Raw genomic sequence first — 26,339 nt, forward strand, 5'->3', positions numbered from 1 at the left:
GGGGGGGGGGATCTTGCACCAGGGCCCTTTTTGTTCCTTAGGTCTGCCACTGGGTACAGGGCACCAAATGTTGATCAAATGCTTCCCTGTTTATTTTTGGCCACATGGTACAAGAGGTACTTAGGGGAAGCCCATTTTTCTCCTTGACTTTCTGAAGTTTTCTGGAGAGTTGGATCATTTTAACTGCCGTACCAACATTTCTCTGGACACCCCCAAATTCCACAGGGGAGGAGCATCAGGGGGGCCTATTGCTCTTCTGTTTTTCCCAGAGAAACTTAGAAGAAAAGTGTCAGTATTAAACATTTTTACTTCCAACATCTCTACCTTTTCTGTGCCGTGTGCAGAAGGGTGGGGCGTAAACGTAACATAGTAGGTAAGGTTGAATAAAGACAAAGGCCCTCTAATTCAACGTGTCTCTGTCTGTCTGTGTGTCTCTGTGTGTCTCTGTCTGTCTGTGTGTCTCTGTCTGTCTCTGTCTGTCTGTGTGTCTCTGTCTGTCTCTGTCTGTCTGTGTGTCTCTGTCTGTCTCTGTCTGTCTGTGTGTCTCTGTCTGTCTCTGTCTGTCTGTGTGTCTCTGTCTGTCTCTGTCTGTCTGTGTGTCTCTGTCTGTCTCTGTCTGTCTGTGTGTCTCTGTCTGTCTCTGTCTGTCTGTGTGTCTCTGTCTGTCTCTGTCTGTCTGTGTGTCTCTGTCTGTCTCTGTCTGTCTGTGTGTCTCTGTCTGTCTCTGTCTGTCTGTGTGTCTCTGTCTGTCTCTGTCTGTCTGTGTGTCTCTGTCTGTCTCTGTCTGTCTGTGTGTCTCTGTCTGTCTCTGTCTGTCTGTGTGTCTCTGTCTGTCTCTGTCTGTCTGTGTGTCTCTGTCTGTCTCTGTCTGTCTGTGTGTCTCTGTCTGTCTCTGTCTGTCTGTGTGTCTCTGTCTGTCTCTGTCTGTCTGTGTGTCTCTGTCTGTCTCTGTCTGTCTGTGTGTCTCTGTCTGTCTCTGTCTGTCTGTGTGTCTCTGTCTGTCTCTGTCTGTCTGTGTGTCTCTGTCTGTCTCTGTCTGTCTGTGTGTCTCTGTCTGTCTCTGTCTGTCTGTGTGTCTCTGTCTGTCTCTGTCTGTCTGTGTGTCTCTGTCTGTCTCTGTCTGTCTGTGTGTCTCTGTCTGTCTCTGTCTGTCTGTGTGTCTCTGTCTGTCTCTGTCTGTCTGTGTGTCTCTGTCTGTCTCTGTCTGTCTGTGTGTCTCTGTCTGTCTCTGTCTGTCTGTGTGTCTCTGTCTGTCTCTGTCTGTCTGTGTGTCTCTGTCTGTCTCTGTCTGTCTGTGTGTCTCTGTCTGTCTCTGTCTGTCTGTGTGTCTCTGTCTGTCTCTGTCTGTCTGTGTGTCTCTGTCTGTCTCTGTCTGTCTGTGTGTCTCTGTCTGTCTCTGTCTGTCTGTGTGTCTCTGTCTGTCTCTGTCTGTCTGTGTGTCTCTGTCTGTCTCTGTCTGTCTGTGTGTCTCTGTCTGTCTCTGTCTGTCTGTGTGTCTCTGTCTGTCTCTGTCTGTCTGTGTGTCTCTGTCTGTCTCTGTCTGTCTGTGTGTCTCTGTCTGTCTCTGTCTGTCTGTGTGTCTCTGTCTGTCTCTGTCTGTCTGTGTGTCTCTGTCTGTCTCTGTCTGTCTGTGTGTCTCTGTCTGTCTCTGTCTGTCTGTGTGTCTCTGTCTGTCTCTGTCTGTCTGTGTGTCTCTGTCTGTCTCTGTCTGTCTGTGTGTCTCTGTCTGTCTCTGTCTGTCTGTGTGTCTCTGTCTGTCTCTGTCTGTCTGTGTGTCTCTGTCTGTCTCTGTCTGTCTGTGTGTCTCTGTCTGTCTCTGTCTGTCTGTGTGTCTCTGTCTGTCTCTGTCTGTCTGTGTGTCTCTGTCTGTCTCTGTCTGTCTGTGTGTCTCTGTCTGTCTCTGTCTGTCTGTGTGTCTCTGTCTGTCTCTGTCTGTCTGTGTGTCTCTGTCTGTCTCTGTCTGTCTGTGTGTCTCTGTCTGTCTCTGTCTGTCTGTGTGTCTCTGTCTGTCTCTGTCTGTCTGTGTGTCTCTGTCTGTCTCTGTCTGTCTGTGTGTCTCTGTCTGTCTCTGTCTGTCTGTGTGTCTCTGTCTGTCTCTGTCTGTCTGTGTGTCTCTGTCTGTCTCTGTCTGTCTGTGTGTCTCTGTCTGTCTCTGTCTGTCTGTGTGTCTCTGTCTGTCTCTGTCTGTCTGTGTGTCTCTGTCTGTCTCTGTCTGTCTGTGTGTCTCTGTCTGTCTCTGTCTGTCTGTGTGTCTCTGTCTGTCTCTGTCTGTCTGTGTGTCTCTGTCTGTCTCTGTCTGTCTGTGTGTCTCTGTCTGTCTCTGTCTGTCTGTGTGTCTCTGTCTGTCTCTGTCTGTCTGTGTGTCTCTGTCTGTCTCTGTCTGTCTGTGTGTCTCTGTCTGTCTCTGTCTGTCTGTGTGTCTCTGTCTGTCTCTGTCTGTCTGTGTGTCTCTGTCTGTCTCTGTCTGTCTGTGTGTCTCTGTCTGTCTCTGTCTGTCTGTGTGTCTCTGTCTGTCTCTGTCTGTCTGTGTGTCTCTGTCTGTCTCTGTCTGTCTGTGTGTCTCTGTCTGTCTCTGTCTGTCTGTGTGTCTCTGTCTGTCTCTGTCTGTCTGTGTGTCTCTGTCTGTCTCTGTCTGTCTGTGTGTCTCTGTCTGTCTCTGTCTGTCTGTGTGTCTCTGTCTGTCTCTGTCTGTCTGTGTGTCTCTGTCTGTCTCTGTCTGTCTGTGTGTCTCTGTCTGTCTCTGTCTGTCTGTGTGTCTCTGTCTGTCTCTGTCTGTCTGTGTGTCTCTGTCTGTCTCTGTCTGTCTGTGTGTCTCTGTCTGTCTCTGTCTGTCTGTGTGTCTCTGTCTGTCTCTGTCTGTCTGTGTGTCTCTGTCTGTCTCTGTCTGTCTGTGTGTCTCTGTCTGTCTCTGTCTGTCTGTGTGTCTCTGTCTGTCTCTGTCTGTCTGTGTGTCTCTGTCTGTCTCTGTCTGTCTGTGTGTCTCTGTCTGTCTCTGTCTGTCTGTGTGTCTCTGTCTGTCTCTGTCTGTCTGTGTGTCTCTGTCTGTCTCTGTCTGTCTGTGTGTCTCTGTCTGTCTCTGTCTGTCTGTGTGTCTCTGTCTGTCTCTGTCTGTCTGTGTGTCTCTGTCTGTCTCTGTCTGTCTGTGTGTCTCTGTCTGTCTCTGTCTGTCTGTGTGTCTCTGTCTGTCTCTGTCTGTCTGTGTGTCTCTGTCTGTCTCTGTCTGTCTGTGTGTCTCTGTCTGTCTCTGTCTGTCTGTGTGTCTCTGTCTGTCTCTGTCTGTCTGTGTGTCTCTGTCTGTCTCTGTCTGTCTGTGTGTCTCTGTCTGTCTCTGTCTGTCTGTGTGTCTCTGTCTGTCTCTGTCTGTCTGTGTGTCTCTGTCTGTCTCTGTCTGTCTGTGTGTCTCTGTCTGTCTCTGTCTGTCTGTGTGTCTCTGTCTGTCTCTGTCTGTCTGTGTGTCTCTGTCTGTCTCTGTCTGTCTGTGTGTCTCTGTCTGTCTCTGTCTGTCTGTGTGTCTCTGTCTGTCTCTGTCTGTCTGTGTGTCTCTGTCTGTCTCTGTCTGTCTGTGTGTCTCTGTCTGTCTCTGTCTGTCTGTGTGTCTCTGTCTGTCTCTGTCTGTCTGTGTGTCTCTGTCTGTCTCTGTCTGTCTGTGTGTCTCTGTCTGTCTCTGTCTGTCTGTGTGTCTCTGTCTGTCTCTGTCTGTCTGTGTGTCTCTGTCTGTCTCTGTCTGTCTGTGTGTCTCTGTCTGTCTCTGTCTGTCTGTGTGTCTCTGTCTGTCTCTGTCTGTCTGTGTGTCTCTGTCTGTCTCTGTCTGTCTGTGTGTCTCTGTCTGTCTCTGTCTGTCTGTGTGTCTCTGTCTGTCTCTGTCTGTCTGTGTGTCTCTGTCTGTCTCTGTCTGTCTGTGTGTCTCTGTCTGTCTCTGTCTGTCTGTGTGTCTCTGTCTGTCTCTGTCTGTCTGTGTGTCTCTGTCTGTCTCTGTCTGTCTGTGTGTCTCTGTCTGTCTCTGTCTGTCTGTGTGTCTCTGTCTGTCTCTGTCTGTCTGTGTGTCTCTGTCTGTCTCTGTCTGTCTGTGTGTCTCTGTCTGTCTCTGTCTGTCTGTGTGTCTCTGTCTGTCTCTGTCTGTCTGTGTGTCTCTGTCTGTCTCTGTCTGTCTGTGTGTCTCTGTCTGTCTCTGTCTGTCTGTGTGTCTCTGTCTGTCTCTGTCTGTCTGTGTGTCTCTGTCTGTCTCTGTCTGTCTGTGTGTCTCTGTCTGTCTCTGTCTGTCTGTGTGTCTCTGTCTGTCTCTGTCTGTCTGTGTGTCTCTGTCTGTCTCTGTCTGTCTGTGTGTCTCTGTCTGTCTCTGTCTGTCTGTGTGTCTCTGTCTGTCTCTGTCTGTCTGTGTGTCTCTGTCTGTCTCTGTCTGTCTGTGTGTCTCTGTCTGTCTCTGTCTGTCTGTGTGTCTGTCTGTCTGTGTGTCTCTGTGTGTCTGTCTGTCTGTCTGTGTGTCTGTGTGTCTCTGTCTGTCTGTCTGTGTGTCTCTGTCTGTCTGTCTGTGTCTCTGTCTGTCTGTCTGTGTCTCTGTCTGTCTGTCTGTGTGTCTCTGTCTGTGTGTCTCTGTCTGTCTGTGTGTCTCTGTCTGTGTGTGTGTCTCTGTCTGTCTGTGTGTCTCTGTCTGTCTGTGTGTCTCTGTCTGTCTGTGTGGTCTCTGTCTGTCTGTGTGGTCTCTGTCTGTCTCTGTGTGTCTCTGTCTGTCTCTGTCTGTCTGTGTGTCTCTGTCTGTCTGTGGGTCTCTGTCTGTCTGTGTGTCTCTGTCTGTCTGTGGGTCTCTGTCTGTCTGTGTGTCTCTGTCTGTCTGTGGGTCTCTGTCTGTCTGTGTGTCTCTGTCTGTCTGTGGGTCTCTGTCTGTCTGTGTGTCTCTGTCTGTCTGTGGGTCTCTGTCTGTCTGTGTGTCTCTGTCTGTCTGTGGGTCTCTGTCTGTCTGTGTGTCTCTGTCTGTCTGTGGGTCTCTGTCTGTCTGTGTGTCTCTGTCTGTCTGTGGGTCTCTGTCTGTCTGTGTGTCTCTGTCTGTCTGTGGGTCTCTGTCTGTCTGTGTGTCTCTGTCTGTCTGTGGGTCTCTGTCTGTCTGTGTGTCTCTGTCTGTCTGTGGGTCTCTGTCTGTCTGTGTGTCTCTGTCTGTCTGTGGGTCTCTGTCTGTCTGTGTGTCTCTGTCTGTCTGTGGGTCTCTGTCTGTCTGTGTGTCTCTGTCTGTCTGTGGGTCTCTGTCTGTCTGTGTGTCTCTGTCTGTCTGTGGGTCTCTGTCTGTCTGTGTGTCTCTGTCTGTCTGTGGGTCTCTGTCTGTCTGTGTGTCTCTGTCTGTCTGTGGGTCTCTGTCTGTCTGTGTGTCTCTGTCTGTCTGTGGGTCTCTGTCTGTCTGTGTGTCTCTGTCTGTCTGTGGGTCTCTGTCTGTCTGTGTGTCTCTGTCTGTCTGTGGGTCTCTGTCTGTCTGTGTGTCTCTGTCTGTCTGTGGGTCTCTGTCTGTCTGTGTGTCTCTGTCTGTCTGTGGGTCTCTGTCTGTCTGTGTGTCTCTGTCTGTCTGTGGGTCTCTGTCTGTCTGTGTGTCTCTGTCTGTCTGTGGGTCTCTGTCTGTCTGTGTGTCTCTGTCTGTCTGTGGGTCTCTGTCTGTCTGTGTGTCTCTGTCTCTCTGTGTGTCTCTGTCTGTCTGTCTGTGTGTCTCTGTCTGTCTGTGTGTCTGTAGGGAGGGCGAGTCAACTGAGGCACTCTCTTTGGGCACAGCTGTGAGGGGGCGCAGCCAGGGCCAACATGGTGCCATGGCAACAAGAGCACCAGTCGGCCAACACAGCTCGCCCTCGGGGCAGCAAGGAGCATAGGAGCGGCACATCCTGCATCTTCTCCTCGGATCCCTGCTGCTCTCCCCTGCCTGTATGGGCAGAGGCGGTGGGGATCTGAGCAAATGGAGCCCTGAAGCCGGGGAGGGGCAGAGGAGGGATTTTTTATCCAGGATGGCTGAGTGTTGAGGGGAGAGAGAGAGCTGCTCGGCCAGGATCTGACATCTGGCAGCTCTCTCTCCTCACCGCTCGGCCATCCTGAAGTGACAGCGCTCCCTCCTCCACCCAGCCCCCCACCCCTCGCCGGTTTCAGCACTTAATTTACCTTTTGGATCCCCGCGGCCTCTGCCGCTGGGATCCGAAAAGAAATGAGGCAGGGGAGAGCAGTGGGAATCTGAGGAGAAGCTGCAGGCCATGCCGCCCCCTTTGCATGGCCGAGCGGCTCAGGATGGAGAGTGGAGGATCGGTAAATATCTGTAATTTAGTGATCCTCTGTATGCAGCACAAACACTGGAGTGATCACTCCAGTGCTTGTAAATAACTGGGGACGCATAGTACTATGTGTCCCCAGTTATGAATGAACAGGAGGTTACATCACTTCCTGTTCATTCATGAGTTTCTGAATGGGTAGTAGTACTCAGTACAGAGGCTTCTATCCATTCATAATTGGATGATAGTAAAATATTTACCATCTCCAGTTTCTGAATGAATGGGAAGCCCCTGTACTGAGTGCTTTCCATTCATTTATAACAGGGCTGCATAATTATAGATTGAGGTCTTTGTGTCCTCCAATTTCTTTTTCTATTTCAAAGGGAAATGTTACGAGTCTGTTTAGACCCCTAAAATTTCCAGAAGCCCCCCCCCCCTCCAACAGTAAATAACATTAACAAAAAAACGACACATGCCTGTTGGAAAGGGCACAATTTTCTGTTCTTGCCTCGGGTGCAAAAGGAGTTGGCTACAGCTCTGTGTGTGTCTGGAAATATTTGGCTCTAGTAGTTCCCATATCCTTGTATGTTTAGTGAACCAAGAAACTCATCTATCAGCAGATACTACTGATTATGGAAGGGAATTCCACATTTTTACTCCTGGCAGTAAAAAAAAAAAAAAAACCTAGCGCAGTCTAAAACAGACCTATCATTCACAATATTAACCCTGGTGACTGTCGGGGGACTGCACTTTTAACACCACTACACTTCTGGTGGGTTCTCCACTGGGGTCTCTACATTTGACTGCCTACTGGTTATCTCACAGAGGAAAAAAGGGAATTTTCTTACAAGGACCACTTTATGCAGTAAGCTGGAGACTCCAGCCACTTCATGGGTCAGTTCCCAACAGCCATTTTCAGGGACACCAGGGCTGTAGGGTACCTTTTGATTGTTGCCATGGATGCAGACAACCCCAATGCTATTGCTTTGCAGGTCTCTACGGTTTACCAGGGATGACTTCCAAGCAATTTTTACCACACAGCCTGGCCGGTCACAGTTGCTGGTACACATTGATTGAACTCTCACGGAGGGGCTTCTGGTCAGGCTGCAGTCCATAGGCTGCCCCCATCTTGGACAAAAGTCGGCATCGTGACCTTGGCTCTCCAACAGTTTAGGTGGGGTTGGGAGCGTTCCGTAGCCTCAGCAGTGTGACACTGGGAGCAGACTTCAGTCTCGGATAGGTAGACAGAGTCTTGGGTTTCACAGGCGATGGTGGGCTTCCAGTGCAGTGCAGAGGTGGACAAAATGGCCAGGAGTTATCTGTGTCCTGATAAAGCTTTCAACACCCTCAACCAACTCATCTGTTGTTTTTAGGGTCAGGGCGACCAACCCAGTGCTGTAATTACCGCAGTAACTAATAAGACACTAGGTGTAAAGGTATATGTTCACAAATGTATTTAGGGCTGAGACAACTAATCGATTATGATCGATAATGAGAATCGGCAATGATTCTCATTATCGATTTATTGATTTTCGATTAGTTGAAGCCACTGCCACTCTGCTCCCTGTTCTCCTCCCCACTGGTGCCTGCTGCAGCGCTCTGTGTCCCTTTCAATCTCCGCTGCTCTCCCCGCCTGTATCGGCAGAGGCAGAGAGGGGACACAGAGCGCTGCAGCTGGCACCAGCAGGGAGGAGTGACTGCTGTGACTCTGCATTCCCCTGCTTTGATTTCAGCCGTACTTTGGCTGCCTTCAGATGCACTTCGCTCAGCCGAACATGCTCTGCACGTTCGACTGAGCCGAAGTGCAGAAGGACTTCAACTCAGCCGATCCAACATCTGGATCGCCTCAGCCGAAGCTCCGGCAGCTCTCACTCGCTGCCGTTCGCCCCTATTCACATAGGGACAGAACGGCAGTGAGTGAATAGCTGAATGCAGCATTTTGCTAGGCTGTTCTACTCAATACCGGCATGGTACCAAGCAGAATAGAAAATCAATGAAAATAGTCGCAAAAAAATACGAAAAATTTAAATAGTAACATTCTAGCAGGTTGCGGTCAATTAATAACTGGGCGGAGCTGGTTATGACCTCACGGCCTGCTCCACCCAGTTATTGTTTCGTGACAGTTCAGCGTCCCCAGGCCATTTGGAGACGCTGATCTGTCATTACAACTGGGCGGAGCCAGCCATGAGATCATGGCTGGCTCCGCCCAGCTATCATTTGCAGGGCGAAATCAATAAACAAATGCAGTGATGAGTTCAATACTGTGAAAAATTGTGCAATATTGTGTCAAAGTACATAAATAGTTTATACCATGATGAATAAATAAATATCTATCTTCACACAGTGAAATATTAAAAATCAATAGTGCATAAATTATGTGCAAAACCAATTTAAAAAAGTTCATTTCACACCATAGTGATAAGTTAAACTGTCCATAGGTGAAAGATATTCCGTATGTGCAAAAATATATATAGTCCAAAGGTGATCTGTCAATAAATCATTTGATCTCCTTGTGCCACACAGACACCCCCTTAAGAGTACGCACTCACCGCATACATTTGGCTGTGAACTAACAGCCAAAAAACACTGATATGCCAGATGAATCTCAGCGTCTCTTCTCGAACGTACAACACCGATGTCCACGTAATCATACGGATTAAACAAAACTCCTCATTGTGCAGCAAGCCATGATATGTTTATTTAAAAATCGTAAAACTCACGTGCAGTAGAAAACAACAAACGACAACACTTCCGTGTAGCATCAAACAGACCCGCCGCCAACTTGTAAATTTGCCTGTACATGTCCCCCCAAAATGTTTCAAATTTCCTAGCTTGTAAACACTGCATCATACAGCCAGCAAGTCAATGGCTGTGCACAGGTGCATGTGGGTATGCATTGCTATTTGTGCTAACCCATATATGGTGTCACAAAGCCCGGACACTGTCGCACTATGCAGGAGGCACTACATGTAGATGTTTTGAGGGAGTGTCTGTTTATGTCCTAGCAACCCCAAGAAGTTTTGCAGACTAACCAATAGTTTGCGTTCCCAATTAAGTGCATGCTGAATTCTTCAAAGTAATATTGTGTTTACACAGAAAAAACAAGTATTCTCCAAATGTATTTTATTAGTCAAAGCGGTAATATAACATCCAACATTATGGAAAATGTAATTTCAATACATTAACATCACAGAAGCTTACTACTACTAACAGAAATTGAAACTCTGCCAACTAATCACACAATTAGAGTTAAAGTTAGACAAAACGTTCCTGCAGTTGTTGGAAAGTATTTGGCTAGGTTAACATGATTAGTAAGAGAGGACACATTCCCCCAGCAACACTCCATTCAACCTGTTTAAGGGTATGGTGCAGTATGTCCTCAAAATAATGGAAGTCTCTCTCCCTGACAAAGTTGTAAAGAACACAACAGGCCTTGATCACATTTGTTGCATTTGCTGGAGTTACCTGCATGCCCATGTGAAGGATATGCCATTTGTTGGCCAGGATCCTGAACATGCACTCAACCATGAGACGCACACAGCTCACCTGATAGGTAAAGATCTGCCTTGCATAGCTTAATCCCCTTTTTGAATAAAGCTACATAAGATGCTTAGCTAGGCTGAATGCATCATCGCCCACAAACACATAAGGGTATGCAGATTCTGTGTTTCCAGGCCATTTTCTTAAGTCCCGCGCTTGTGGGAAAGTTGGGCAGCCTGCTGGGGACCTGGCAGTAGCCGTCTTTGTCAGTGCCTGCCCAGTCCCACATCTCCTCCCTGCGGCACAGGCACAGCTCCGGACAGTCCCACACTACACATACAGCCCTGGAGCCAGCACAAGATCGTCACCTTCCCCATTCAGCTCCCCACCTACCCTTTCAGCACGGCACCTGCCCGCAGAGCCCTAGAAAGACCCACATGCAGCCTGGGGAGATCTGGGCGCAGCACTGGTGACAAACTGCCCTAAAATCATTAGTCTGTATTGTTTTAGAAAAAAATGTCACCTTTAAGAAAAAGTATTGGTAATTGGTATTGGCCAGTGCCTGAGGGAAAGTACTTGGCCTTGAAAAAATGGTATCGGGACATCCCCAATTGAAAATAGAGGTGTCAATACTGCTTCCAAATCACCCTACATCGATGTAAGTGAAGCGATAATCTGCAACTGCAAGAACAACCACAGAAAAGTACTTATAGTTGTTGAATCTACCTGCTTGGTGGCTTCATTATTCGGATATGCTTGCTTCCAGACAGTTTGGAGAATTACATCTCTCCAAAAAAAAAAAATGCCGCAATCTCCTTCCATCTGATGAATCCAGCACTCCTCAAATGTTGCCACCTTGGAGGAAGAAGCTGGACCATCTGTGGTGGAACCTCGCCCAGACAACCAACACTGTGTCCTTCGACCTCCAGATGTGGGCAACTCCCCTAAGGAGGATCTAGACAACACCATGAACAAATGTATGGAGGAGATGCAAAGCGAAAAATTAGCGCTACCACTTTGCAATGTTTTTGGTGCCTTGAATGATGAAGGTGCCCCGTGGTAGATATTAGAGATGCAGCATAAGATGATTGACCTTGTATGGTCTCATACCAGCAGCTCCCCAAAATGTGTCTACGTCCAAGGTGTCTGCTGCTGCACCACCACCGCCAACCCAAGCAGCTCGTCTTTTACACCATGTGAACTCACCCTGTCACCAACCCTGTACACCTCCATCCCCTCTCTTTTTTTTCTCCCATGCCCAGCACCAGCTGGGGGGAATGGGAAACATGCCGGAGGGTCAGAGACCAGACTTCCTGTGTTTTTTTTTTTGTTTTTTTTTTATTATTTGTAAACATTTTGTTGGTTAAAATTTATCTTTTATATTTTTAATATACATTTTTGCAGTAAGGGCACTACCTAGCCCTGACCGTGGTTTGATAGGGAAGTGAAAGGCTCACATACTAAAGACCTGTTCAGATTTGGAAGAACTTACCAAAGTGTAACCGAGAGGTGTTCAGTGGGTGAGACAGGCTGCCTGTAATTTAGTGTTCAAACTGAGTAGGTCAGGGGTCATGATTTCCAGCAGATGATTAAAGCTAAATAAAATTAGGTGATAAATTTACTATTTCAACATAACATATCCTCCTCTCATACGCTGACACATGAATCATTACACATGCTAGACCCAAAACAGCAGAGAAAAACATTATTTTGCCTCTTGCAGGATGTTTCTTACCTTTCAATGGACATCTGGGTATATTAGATATATTAGAAAAAAGTAGCCTCTGCTGACTACGTCATCTAAGAATGGCAGTCATAAGCACCATGAGTATCCCAGCAAACGGAGACATTCTGCTTTTCAGCATTGTAGATTATTTTTTTCCTTGTATATTTCAGCTAATGCTCTAAGGGAGGACTTTAAGTTGTATCATACCTTCAGCACAGACGTTGCAAACTTTCTTAAAGTGCCAGCTGGACAAATAGTTGTCATGCACCCTGAACGATTTCAATCAAAATACGAGCCGAAAATGTACAGTTTTATGATCCAGGTAAGTTTACTGTTTATCTTTTGGAATAATTATCAAAGGTTTGTGAAAATTAAATAACACAGTTGCACTTTTGATTATTGTTTTTTAATTGAGCACCATTACTGCTAATGACCTCCTACACTTGCCATATATTAATATGGCATGGTGCAGTAGTATTCTTGGCACTTTTAAAGGTCTCCCTTATATGAGATGTATTTTCATGTTAACTGCAGGGATCATACAGGGAGAGTATTTTTTGGGCTAAGATACTGGCCCAGGAATGACTCGCAACAATAAGTTGTATGCCCATTTCTGCTGTGATTTTATTGTGTGTGTATATAAACTCAACTGCTCTCCTGTTTTTGCTCCCTTTAGGTCTAATAAATATACCATTGAAAACATTTTGTCATATCGGTTTTATAAGTGCAGAAAAAACTGTTAATCTTCTTAGATATTCAGAGCTGTCCTGTGCTGTCTGCCTGTGTTCTCAGATACATTTAGCTCTACTATTTCTGATTTTGATACTGCAGGTCAAATGGTGTCTATGCTTAGGAAAGACAGTTGAAGTCATTTAGCAACAGGAAACTGGGCAGAGCTGACACCGTTCAGTCTACAAAAATGTGTGTTATCCACCCACAGTAGGAAAACTAAAATGCATAAATACACTCTATACAGGTCATTATTTATTTGGGGCACCCTTGGCAGCAATTAAAACATTGAGTCTGTGTGGATAGGTTTCTCAGCTTTGCACACATGGGCACTGACGTTTTTCCCATTCTTCTTTGCAGACGTTCTCCAGCTCTGTTCAGTTGAATGAGGATTATAAGTGAACAGCCATTTTAAAATACATCCACCAATTCTCTATTGGATTTTAAAAAGCAGAACGTTTCTGGGTTATTCCAGGACATTGTTGTTTTTAAGCCAGTCTTGTGCAGTTTTTTGCTTAGGGCTGATATCCAGCTGAAAGACAAATCTGTCAAGGCTCTGGTATGTTGCATACTGCACCAGGTGTTCCGCCAGGATTTCCGTTTATGCAATCATCCTGCTCTTATAAACCCTCTAAAGTCCTACTGTAGAGAATAAGGATGATGCTATGATTAACTAGCAAACTGGTAGGTGATGTATGTGAGATTTAGTTAAGAGGCTTTCTTGTTACCACTTTCCACCATATTTTTTTACTATGGAACTAGCAACAATTATTGTATTCATAGTCTCTCAAATCTCAGGCACTGAGGCTTGTAACTGCTTCAGAGTTTTCATAGGCTTCTTACTGGCCTCCCTCACTATTCTCCATTTTGCACGGTACTTACTTTTGATGGACAGCTTGGTCCTGGCAGATTTAGCCATGTCATAATTTTTTCCATTTATTATTGATTGATTTAACTGTAGTCCAAGGGATTGTCAGAATGTTTACTCTGATAAATTAAACAGTATTTAATTTATGAAAACAGGCCAGGATCTGGAATTAAGGTGATTCCCTACATATTTTCACAAATCCACTAATAATGCGAGTTCTTTATTTGCGCTAACTTGAAGGCGAAGTAAAAATAATAATGTGCAGAAATATATATATTAACTAAAATCCGTGCAAAAAATATTGGTAATACCATTCCTATCTAATAATAATAATGTACACAAGTTAACTTTTATGGTGAGCTCTTTTTCATATGATAAAAGAAAACCAAAAATCATGGTAATTGTCCTTTGTTTAGATTGAGACACAAGGGGAGGAAAGGGAATGGTGTTGTATAGCAAGTGCCACACCCCTAATTTTGATTGAAAAGAAAAGGTTTGGAAAGGTGGGGTTTTTTAGGCACTCTGAACGATGATTCACTAAAATGTATATAAAATTTATACATTTTATTAAATACATGATTTAAAAAGGTAAATCACGATATAAAAAAAAACAAGAAGAAACACCTCCAATATCCACCGATACCCTGAGTATTAGATGGTTAAGACCAAATTAACATGATTGGTTGAGCTAGTTGATACATAGATATAATTTGTAGGTCTCATCTCCTACAATATGATTGACACATTTCAATTGACTAGCGGCTAGTCTATAGCAATTCATTTGGGTTAAATATTATGGAGACAGATGGTTCAGCTCTATACATATTTGAACAGACAAAACAAATGGCGGAGTCTAAAGCGCTACTACCCTTTGAGAACGGGGAGGGGGGAGGGGGGAGGTAGTTGATGGGGGTTTTCTGTCACGTCAGATGCTCCGTTCGATGTTAACGGCGAGAGGGAGACAGAGGTAACACATGAGGCATAAGTGATGGTGCCAAGAAAAAGAGAGTGTAGTAACTCACCATAATGTTCACATGGGTGTGCCGTCATCGACGTCCGGGTTTCTGTGGTGGGGGCTTGATCCCGTGGATTCCTCCTGGGTTTGATCGAAGTGTGTGCTGGCTCCGTCGGTTTGCTGGAGGGCCGCTGATGAGGTGGTGACGGCGTTCGTTGGTGCCGGAGAGGTCCCGTCAGGTCCGAGGATGGAAGGGGGGCGCTGGTTGGTGTCCTTCTCTGTGAGGTGGTGATGTCGGCCGGTTTGAGCGCGCTGTTGCTGAGGCAGGCGCAGTTGTCGCAAGTTCCGGTCTGGCCGGAAGGAGGTGTACAGGGCGTCCCAGACGTGGGACGGAGGTTCCCGTTGTTATGGCTACGTGGCAACGCGTTTCGAAGACGTGGGCTTCCTTGTCAAGCCAGGGTGAGGGGGAAAGAATTCTGGCGGCAGGTTTAAAAACGAACGGGCGGGGGCGTGGTTATGACGCCTTCGAGTGGGGGGGGTGTCCAATGGTGTGACGGAACTGATGGGCGTGGGAAAGTCAATGGGGAACAGGGCTGTATGTTCAACATGGGTAGAATAATGGTATAATAGGGTGCTGATTTACAGTTGAAATTGGATTATATTATGGTGCTGATCTCAAGTTCCTCATTGAGGCCGTGGGGAGAGAGTGTGAGTTTGTATATCCAATAAGTTTCTTGTTTGCATAGTTCATGAAATCTCTCTGCTGTGGGTAAGCGATCTGGGATTTGCTCGATCACGAAAACTTGTAGGAATTTAATGTTTTTTTGGTGCTTTTGGAGGAAGTGGCGCGGAACACTGTGTTCGGTGTTACCTTTCTCAATAAATCTTCTGTGCTCTCCTATGCGTTTACGTAAGGGGCGGATGGTGCGGCCTATGTAAAGGAGGTTACAAGGGCATCTGAGGCCGTAGAGGACATAGTCGTGGGCGCAAGTGATGAACTGTTTTATGGGAAATGTGTTCCCAGAGCTATCCAGGAATGAGGTTTGACCATGGGTGATAAATTGGCAAGTTAAACAGAGTAGTTTTTTGCATTGATGTACTCCTGTTCTGTTGTTGAAAAAGAAGGTTTTTGTTTTGTTTTTCTTGGTGGGGAGTTTGCTGGGCGCCACTATGTTTTTTTATGCTTTTAGCTTTCCTAAACACTACCGTGGGCTTAGGTGGGAGTATGGGGCCTAATTTGGGGTCACATTGGAGTAAGTGCCAATTCTTTCTCAGAATGGACTCAATGGCTATGAATTTGTTATTGAAAGGTGTGATGAACCTTATCGCACCGTCCTGTGTTGGTAGTTTGTTTTTGTTCTTGCTATTGGGTGCAATGTTTTCTGTTAGGAATGTTTCTTGGGCTCTGTTGATGAGTTTTTTTGCGTAACCCTTTTCTAGAAATTTGTTTTTTAGATGGATACTTGTTTGCGGTAATCTTTCTTTCGGGTGCAATTCTTATTTAGCCTCCAGAACTGTCCTTTCGGGACATTTTGTTTCCAACGGGGGTGGTGGCAGCTGTTGAAGTGTAGATATGAGTTGCCGGCTGTAGGTTTGAAGTGTGTGGTGGTGGTGATGGTCTTGTCTCTGTGGGTGAGTTCAAGATCCAAAAAGGTGAGTTTGTGGTCATCAAGGACATGGGTGAACTTGAGGCCAAAGGGGTTTGCGTTACAGTGTGTCGCGAACTCAGAGCGAACTTGTCAGAGAAGCACAAGGTCCAGGAGTACTGGCAGTAATTTATGAATAATTTATTAATATAATGTCTTTTTTTTTCTCTTAACTTGTTTGGGGGCAGCATTTTTTGGCCTAATTTGCCTTGCAGTAGATACACCCCTGTGTGTGTGTGTGTGTGTATATATATATATATATATAATCTCCCCTTAATGAAGAGTGTCGTGTTTTTGCGACATACCCCTCCCAGCCTGACTGCAGCTAAGGTGGTGTGTTTATTCCACCAATGCTGGTTTATTTGTATTCAATAAGTACCAAAGATTGTTTTGGGAGCAGTGATCGCGCCCTGTTGCAGTAGTATAGTTAGCTACAATTGAAGTAGGCAAATCCTCAGCGCAGTCATGCACATGGCTGCTGACTGCTAATTTTGAGAAAATTTGTGTAAATTTTATGTTATTTGCATAAAATAAAAATATGCAACAGCCTATTGTTTGCAGCTACGGCTTATAAATTGAGGTCAACTCCATGTGACAAAAAATTTCGAAGTTATGTGCAGATTTCGCTTTGTCGCTTTTTTGTGACAGGCAGTTATGGCTGCATATGAACAATATATGTATGTGTAATCTGCTTGATTACATAAGTATGGGTGCAAAGTTGATATTTCAGCATTTTTTTGATCAATCGAGGTTCCACAAGTGGAAGTCTGTTTAGATACTGTGGGTCACTGGCCAGTGGTTAAACGTGGACGGCAACGCTGCAAACTCCCAAATTGTAAGGGCCATAGTGTAACGAAATGTTTGAAGTGCAATGTTCACCTATGCCTCAACAAGATAAAAAACTGCTTTTGATACTTCCAAGAATAAAAATATTACTTCCCATGTGACTTTTTGTTGATTTTATGACATTCTATTGATTTTGTGATCATTTTTGGCATTTGATTTTTTTACCGCAGGTACTGGTCAATAACTTAATTTTATTACTTAAATGCCTAGTGTCGCTAATTTGCATCATACCTACATTTTTCTCCATAGAATGTGCTATTTTTACATTCAGGCATCAAGACATCAAGTGTGTATATATCTTTTTTTGACATTTGTGTCAGGATACAATAACAGAAGAAAACATTAAAGACTATATCCATAAGCATGCTTTGCCTTTGGTTGGCCACAGAACCCATGCTAATGACAATAAAAGATATACAAAGCGCCCACTTTTTGTTGTTTATTACACAGTAGATTTCAGCTTTGACCATCGCACTGGTAAGTTTAGACAAAAAGGAAAATGTCATTGTAATTTGTCATGAGAAGGATCTTCATCCAATAAATAGCACTACTCCAATTCTCCTGTTTTAGGCTTCATGTTTTCTTTTTATCTTGCATTACAGGTATTTGTTAGTTTTCCAAACCATCCATGTAGAGATCCTTGAATACTAGGCCCAAGGTTGCAAGGGGTTTCATCAGCGACTATGACCCAGAGATAGAAATGGGCTCTATATTATGGTCAGACCACTCACCAGTGTACTTAAAAAATAAAAGCTGAAAATAGAAATAGAGGTGGGAACTTGGAGATTAAATGATAATTTACTAAAAAACCTAGACTGTAAAAAAGAGATAAACCTTACTATAAACAATTTCATTAAAGACCACTAAAATTACACTACTTCACACCCCATTCAATGGGAAACCCTAAAATGTGTAGTAAGAGGTATATTTATTAAACATGGAGCCAGATTAAAGAAAGAGAAGGCAAGTAAATTGAAGGGAAAAAAGAAAATAGCACTGCGCTTCAAACTCAAAAATTATATTCCTAAAATGTGAAAAAAATAGTATAAAATGTGAAATTGTCACAAAGGGATACACAAAGGGGGACACAACACCTGTGTTGCACAATGCCTGTGCTGATGATGGTAAAAAAAAAACAAAAAACGTGCTAGTACATCTCATAAAATGTGTACATATAGAAAATCCTGTGTTGAATCTCACAAGTGATGTATAACTCCCACCTAATCTGCATAACCATGTGTGAAGTCCATTACTTCTGGATACAATAAAGTCCTTGTATGTGAGGATATATCTTCTTGCGTTTTATAATCAACACCAACGTCCGTGAATGCAAAAACAATTAGTGAATCAGTGCTCTCCAGTCTCCACCGTGCTCAAAGATAAGATCTGGCCGCACTCACCGACTCCTATTGCTCACCATATTTCAGATGAACAATTAGCGCTTTGCTGATCTATGTAGAACCAAATCCTCTCCTTTGTTTTTAATCCGACAATAAATTGGGTAGATTCCTCCCAACTATGGCTTATCTTTCCAAAATCATGTAAAACTATTCCTCCATCATCCACCTTCTCTTGTGCTCAGAGAGAGAAAAAAGAAGGTGGAAGATGGAGGAATAGTTTTACACGAACAGAATGTGGACATTGTCATCCAATCTCTCTTATAAATATCGATCTGAAGATTTATGCTAAAGTATTGGTGGCTAGGTTAAAAATCTTTCAGTTTCCAATCTTTAATGGAACCCGGCAGGGATGCCCCCTATCACCCTTACTATATGTCATAGTGATGGAACAACTAGCTGCTACTATAAGACAAAATCCATCAATAAAAGGTATTCATTTAGCAACACAACAACATAAAATGGCATTATATGCAGATGATTTACTTTTCTTTATAACTTCCCCATTAACAACCATCCCTAATATTATTAAAGAACTAAAGGAATATGGGGACCTGAGCAATTTTCATATAAATATATCCAAGTCAGAATTCCTGAATATATCCCTAACGGATAAAGTAAAACTTGGCATAAAGGAAAGGTATTAATTTAAATGGCAGCCTAATTCTATTGTATACCTGGGTATTAATATCCCTAAGGATCTCAATACACTCTATGATATTAATTACAGAGATTGGTCTGACAAGATTTTTGCTCAATTTAATACGTGGAGTAATATACTAATGTCTTGGATGGGACGAATAAACGTCCTAAGAATGGACATCTTGCCCAAAATATTGTATAGATTCCAGGCAATACCCATTCTATTGCCAGATACCTTTTTAAAAAAAACTAAGATCAGCAGCAGCGAAATTTGTATGGGCTAACAAAAACCCCTGAATTAGTGTAAAAACTTTAATGAGATCAAAACAAGGAGGAGGATTGGGATTCCCGGACTTTGCACTTTATCATAAAGCGGCCTTAATATCAACATTCTTGGATTGGTTACATAATAGTCAGAATAAAGGGGTGGTAAAACTAGAAATGGATATTTCCCCCATACCTCTGACGAGTATCCCCTGGTTACTAAAAGAGAATAAACCACATATTTTAAACATGCCACTTTTAGTGAAGTCGGTAATACAGATATGGGATAGGTCTATTACTAAATATAATTTATCTGCCAGACCCGGGCCCCTGACTCCCATAGTGGGAAATCCACAATTTCCACCCGGTATGCAAGTGTTCTCCTTACTGAAAGATGAGAACATCTCATATACACGTGTTTGGCAGGTCTTGGAACAAGGTAAAGATGAAGTAAATGAGTTTAGGCCAGAAAAACAAACTAACGGGAAGTTGTGGATGGAGGCGGTCCAACTATTGGATTATATAAGATTCCTTAAGGCTCTTAATCCCCTAGATAGGCCATTAAAACCATTCGAGAAACTCTATTACAGAGACACCTATTACACACACTTTATCAGTGGTCTATGGTATGCTGAGGGAGGTGGAAGATGAGGGACATACAAAATATATGAAAAGATGGGAACAAGACATGAGAGAAATATCTGAGAAGGAATGGAGTAGAATATTTAAAATAACACAGCTCAGTCATGTCTTCATTCCATCAAGAGAAAAATTATAAAGTACTATGTAGATGGTACAGGTGCCCAGAAGGGACTACGGTAAACACATAAACCCAGAGATGTCTAACAGGTGTTGGAGATGTGAAATAGAAGAGGGAACATACTTGCATATCTGGTGGAGTTGTCCTAGGTTACAACCATTCTGGGAGTCGGTGTTTGAAATATATCGCCGTGTGGAGGCAACAAATACTGAAAAGGATCCCCTAATTGCATTATTAACATTGATACCAGGTCAAATAAAAAATGATATTTTAAGATTTATGTTGGTAGCCGCTAAAATAAGTATATCACGGGGCTGGAAACTAACAGTCCCACCCTCAATAGAAAACTGGTCAAATACTATAGAAGAAATAAGGTATATGGAAGAACTAAGTGCAAAGGATACAGATAGGAATGATAGTTATAAGAAGATATGGCAGAAATGGGAATCATTTAGACAATCGGAGGAATTTGAGAAAATGCTGAAAGAAGGATAAAGGCAGCAACTGAAAAAGGATCAAGGGGTAATGCCTGTATGGTCAAATAGGAATAAAGAAAATATGATTATAAAATTATTTAGACAAACATAGTATATGACCTGTATGAATGAAAGACGGAAAGGAATGAAGATGGTTCTCTGGAGAGTAGGGGAAATGGGAAGATGGGATTAAGAAGTGAGGACATGAGGTATATTTAGAAGAAGTAGAAGGGGAAAGGCAGTACACACGGGGTATAGAAAAGTAGGTAATTAGTAGTTAGGATACACAATAAAAGTAGGATCACTATAAATAAGGAAAGTGGTTTATTGTTTATTGTATATTGTTTAGTTATCACACTAGTGAACACATGAGGAAAATAATAAGAATAGAGGAACGTAGACACGATAAGGGGATATAGGGAGGTCTACATATATATTATGGGTTATAGAAGTCACAAACATTAGAGGGGTATTCTAAATGAAGTATAAGGGATGGGTGCACTCCCTTTCCCCTCTCTCCCACTCCCCCCCCCTTAGAAACCATAAGAGTGGGAGTTAGAATGTGAGAAGAGAGTGATAGAGGAAGTAAATATGATGGATGACTAGTGATGGATATTGGAAGTGGGTGAAAGTTGTAGTTATCTCAATTAGAGCTATAAATAATTATTAAAACTAAGATTTGAAATTAATGTTTATGAATGTTTTGTCTAAATGTACTTTTATGGAAACAAAACAATAAAAATATATTAAACAAGGTTGCAAGGGGTATCCATTTCTTACTTGAGATTGAGCCCCTCTACTTTCATTCCACTGTCAGCAAAACTAGTAGGCAGTGGAGGCTTTGACATTTGATAGAGGAACGATGGGGTGGCATTTAATCTGGATTTGGAAATAAGTCAAGGCTTCATATACATACAGCCTGGCCTTAGGATAGGGGGGTTCCACAAGGACTGAGTTGACAAAAGCATAGTTCTTCTTTAATGTTGCTGTTATCTTAATTTCAGCAACCCAGTACTGGAGAAATAAAGTCTTGAATATTGCAAAAGATTTTCCAGAGTATACATTTGCTATTGCTAATGAAGATGATTATGCTTCTGAATTAAAAGACCTTGGATTAAATGAAAGTGGAGAAGAAGTGAACGTAGCAATTCTAGACACAAGTGGTAAAAAATATGCAAAGGATCCTGAAGAATTTGATTCTGATTCCCTTAGGGACTTTGTGTTGGCTTTTAAGAAAGGTAAGCTTTTAAAATGCATTTATTTTTTTAACTTTAATAGTTTTTTTATTTTAAGATTACATAACAAACATTTTACATCAACAATTACATATTAAAATGACAGCCCAGAAATGAAAAAAAAAACACCCACAAAAACCAACATTATACAATTCCTCAAAATACCAATGTACATATCATACCTTCCTACACACCATACTAATATCAGATGAATCAGATATTATAAACCTACTCCCTTACTATATTCAATCCATTTATCCCACATTTTACCAAATGTATCCATATTACCTCTATGCTTAAACATAATTCCCTCGAATCCAACCACTCGCTCTAATTCCTTCTTCCATTCCTCCACTTTTGGAGGTGCTACTGAAATACACCTGGAGGCTATACTACGACGACAACAAACATTGCCCTCGTTATAGCCACCTTCGTATAGTACTCCACTTTTAGGGGTCCAGAAATGCCCAAAATACATAACATTGGATTATTAGAAATGTGAACTCTAAAAGCTTTATTATGTCCACAATTTCCTGCCAATACTATTTCAGCTTTGGACATCTCCATAGCAAATGTATCAGTGAGCCTGGTTCAACCCCACATTTTGGACATTTAGAATTTTCCCTGAGTCCTATCTTATATAGGAATTCAGGGGTCCGGTATGTTCTATGAACAATATAAAGCTGTGTTAGTTTATGTGATGCAGAAGGTGAAACTAATTGGATTGAGAGCAACGCCTCCCTCCATAGGGAATCGTCTAATCGGGCCCACATCCAGTTCTCAACCCGCTTTACATTTCATAGGTGATTTAATCAGAAAATAAGCAAAATTAACCCAGGAAATAAGCATAGTTGCATTAAAGAGTTTATATAGGTCCATATTTATAATAATGCAAACCTCTCAGACGCCTGGATGTGCCATAAGCGCATGCCTCAATTGTAAATATTTGTAAAATTGGGTAGTGAATAAATTGCATGTAATTGTTACAAAGAGTATAACACCCCCTGATCATATAATTGGGCCAATTACAAAATCCCCCTTTTCTTCCACATTCCAAATCCCTGAATTTTGTTTACCTCGTATAGATCCCCCATTATCCCATTGGAGTATATTTTGTAAATTCGGGAATACCCAATAACCTTTTAGTTGATTTCCACATTTTACCAATTAATTTTATAGTGGGTAGGGCTGAAAACTGCTTCACATATAAAGTTGTCTCAAGGGTCATAAGGGGATCTTTATTTTGAAACCAATATTTAATGATATCGTATGCCCCCATCCTCTGCACTGGTTGGTTCCATCCCGCCAAATGTCTTAACTGTGAGGCTAAAAACATAAATTTCTAATTTTATCTGTGCTTGTTTCTTCTTCCATATCAACTCCCTAAACACTGTATGTATCCTCCTAAATATAGTTTGGGAAATCCAACATGGAGAATTGTACAGCATATAAGAGTTGAGGCATCCAAATAATTTTAATGAGATTTAACCTTCCATCGGCGAAAGAGGGCGTTTACACCATACATTGCATTGTTTCTGAAATTTCTGTATCATTGATGTCAAGTTATCTTCCCCATATGTCAACATTTACTCAGATCCTGACACCCAAATAGAGAAATCAATCTACTATTTGTATATGCTGTATCTGTGCCGATAGAGGGCACGGAAGGGGATCAATTGGGAGTAACATGGATTTTTCCCAGTTCACACATAGCCCTGAGAATATACCAAATTCCAGAAGTAAAGACATCACTTCTATTAAAGAATGATTAGTATCTGCTTAAAAAAAACAATGTATCATCGCATATAGTAGTATCTTTTCCTCCTTTACCCCGCTTAAACCCCACTATCTTATCTGATTTTCTTACTAAATTAGCTAATGGTTCTATGGCCAGTGCAAATATAAGGGGAGACGGGGGTCACCCCTGTCTAGTTCACCTCGTCAATTTAAAGGCCGATGATAAGGCCTTATTTACTTGGATTTTTGCTAAAGGATTGGCGTATGATAATTGAATATATGAAATATATCGGGGACCAAAACCAAATGCGCTTAACGCTGCCCATAAATAATCCCACTCAACGCTATCAAAAGCTTTGGCAATGTCCAGGGATAATAAAGCTCTATTCCCCATTATCTTGGACGGAACTTGCATGTTCACATATACCCTTCACACATTATCTGCCGTTGATTTATTAGGCATAAATCCACTCTGATCCAGGTTTATTATCTTCTGAATAACTTTAGATCACCTATTCGCCAACACTTTCGCCAAAATCTTAACATCAACTCCCAGCATCGATATGGGCATATATGACTCTGGGAGTGACACATCTTTCCCTTTTGTAAAACTATAATTGCAGCCATATACATTGACTCAGGTAGTTTTCCCATTACTAAAGCTTCCTCAAAAGTTTGTAACAACGCAGGAATCAAGATGGGGGCATATTTCTTATATATCTCTATTGGTAGTCCATCCAAGCCCGGGGCTTTCCCATTTGGGAAACTATCCACCGCTGCCTCTAATTCTTGGATAGTAAGAGGAGTCTCCAAACTATCTATCAGCCTGTGATAACATATTAAATGGATTATTATTATAGTGAAGATCTAGTGAGATTTATTGATAAGTTACCCTAGTAGTATAGACCCTTTCATAGTACGGTTTAAAGATTAGAAGAATTTTATCCGACTCACTGCACAGTTGGTCATCCATATCCTTCAACACATTTACAAATGGAACTTGTTCCTGCGCCTTCACCAACTGTGCCAGCAGGCTTCCCGTACTCTCGCCCTCTTCCCAATACTTTTGATTGCTGAAAAATAATTTATTCCTAGCTTTCTTACTTTCAATTTGCCTTAGTAGTTCCTGTGCTGCAGTCCAATCATTACAAGCCTTTTTATTAGGATTTAACACAACTGCGTCTCTAAACAAGCTACTTCTTTACATGCCTCTTCCTCCTCCCTATTCCATTGCCTCCTCGTCCTACTTATCTGCTTACATAAATATCCCCTTATATATGCTTTTAAAGAATCCCATACTATCCCCTGTGACGCAGATCCATTATTTGTGCTCAAATTCATTGATATCTCACTTTCTTTTTTTTTTTAAAGCCGTGTTTATTCAGCAAAATGATAAACAGACATTTGCACTTTTTTTTTTTTTAAACTGTGTTTGATATCTCACTATCTAACTTCTATTGTGCTGACAATATAATTAACCATCCTGGATTTAATTTCCAAGGTTACTTAAACTGTCCCCCCCAGTTTCAATTATAGTGATTATTGGTGAGTGATCTGAAAGTGATCTAGGTTGTATCTCAACCGATTTAATTAGTGGCATTACATCCACCGAACATAAAATTTAAATCTATCCTAGATAATGTGTTATGTGTCTTCGAAGAACGTGTATTGATGTTCCTCTGGGTGCAACATCCTCCACACATCCCTTTTATCCAATTTCTTTACAAAAATTATAAAAAATATTTTTAGTGGAATCTTGTGTTTATTTACCAGGAATTTATCTAGTGTCGCATTCATATAATTATTAAAATCCCCCATTACAAGAACATAGGTAATTTAGCCTTAATAAATAATACCAACTTCCGGAGGACTTCAGTAGGGAGGAGGAATATATATATATTTACCAGCACGCAATCTACGTCATAGATGTTACAATGCAAAAATACATATCTACCCTCTTTATCACACACTGCTTGTATATATGAGAAAGCTATACCTTTACAGACTTGTATTGATACACCGCTAGAATATGCAGAGCAACATGTGTGAGCTGTATACTGCACAAATCTGCGCTCCAGCTATCCAACACTATCTCCCATCAAATGCGTTTCTTGTAAGCAGATAATTGACGGTTTATGATACATAATGCTGGACATTACCGCAGATGACTTTGTCTTATTTCCCAGACCCCTAACATTCTAAGATATTGATATTTTTTTGCTTATCCCTTTGCATTTAGTTTTTATATCCAGAACATACAACTATGTAATGCAATTTCCTTATGTTCCAACCATTGGGCATACCACTCTAATATAATAAGTATAGTAAGTAAATATTTTGGTACCATTTAGAAAAGAAAGCGAAAAAACAAACACCAAAAAACAATAACAAAAAGCACATAACTACATTAAATCCTGACAAAAATATACTCCACACAGGAGCCAAATAGGGGATTAGAGACATTATCCATACATTCATCTTACAGTCCAGATCACAGTGTGGTATTAATACTTAATACTAAATATCCTCTATCCTCAAGACCGCTAGTGCTCATCATACCCTAAGATCTCCCATATTACTCAGGATATTTGTCCAGTCAAACTGAGACTGCTAAAGGAGATTCAAAGAAATGAGTCCCTTCATTAGTAATTATACGCATTTTCGCTGGGTATAACATTAAATATTGTATCTTCAGCTGCCGCATTCTTTTTTTCACTTCCTGGAATTCTGCTTTTTTTTTTTTTTTTTTTTTTTTTTAAACATCCTGTGAGTAGTCTGAAAATAACATCACTCTAGCACCTACAATAAATATGGCTCCCAGTTCACAGGCCTTACGGAGGACTGTCTCCTTATCTCTATAATTAGCCAATCTAACCAGCACAGTCCTTGGTGAGTTTCCATGTACATGAGTGTGTGCAGGTATTCTATAAGCACCCTCAATCATAAACATAGGTGATAGATATTATTTTCCTATTGTCTCTAATATCAATTTTTCCATCAACACCACCGGATTTAACCCCTCGGTTTGTTCAGGTATTCCCACCATTCTGATATTGTTGCATCTTGCTCTATTTTCCAGTTCTTCAGTTTTATGGAAATTAACATTAACTTTTTGCAAAACCATTTTAAATTCGACACAGAGACATTTACATCCTCCAACTTATTAATTCTGTCCTCTACCTTCGTAAGCCTCTCATCTTTTGCATGTCTTCTCTGAGAAAGGATATATCTATCGTTATAGCTTGTATTTGCTCCGCCGTGGATGTTAAAGTCACATTACTGGCTTGTACTGCCTACAACACATCTTTAAGAGTGCGGTCACCCTGATTCAAAAAAAGTAACTGTCCA

At 42.3% G+C, this 26,339-nt stretch overlaps 1 protein-coding gene across 1 annotated transcript in view; it reads left to right on the top strand.

Annotated features, from left to right (window-relative positions):
- Positions 1-26,339, top strand: part of PDIA4 (protein disulfide isomerase family A member 4) — a gene marked incomplete at its 5' end in the record, with an annotated part of 106,898 nt that overhangs the window by 65,127 nt on the left and 15,432 nt on the right. The window contains 3 exons of the mRNA XM_018568805.1: positions 11,607-11,758; positions 16,801-16,957; positions 21,024-21,261. Of these exons, the coding sequence (XP_018424307.1) occupies positions 11,607-11,758; positions 16,801-16,957; positions 21,024-21,261 (547 nt within the window). The remainder of the gene's footprint in view (positions 1-11,606; positions 11,759-16,800; positions 16,958-21,023; positions 21,262-26,339) is intronic.

The sequence above is a fragment of the Nanorana parkeri genome, unplaced genomic scaffold, assembly GCF_000935625.1.
Source record: "Nanorana parkeri isolate BGI_ZX_2015 unplaced genomic scaffold, ASM93562v1 scaffold1248, whole genome shotgun sequence".
NCBI classification, from domain to species: domain Eukaryota; kingdom Metazoa; phylum Chordata; class Amphibia; order Anura; family Dicroglossidae; genus Nanorana; species Nanorana parkeri.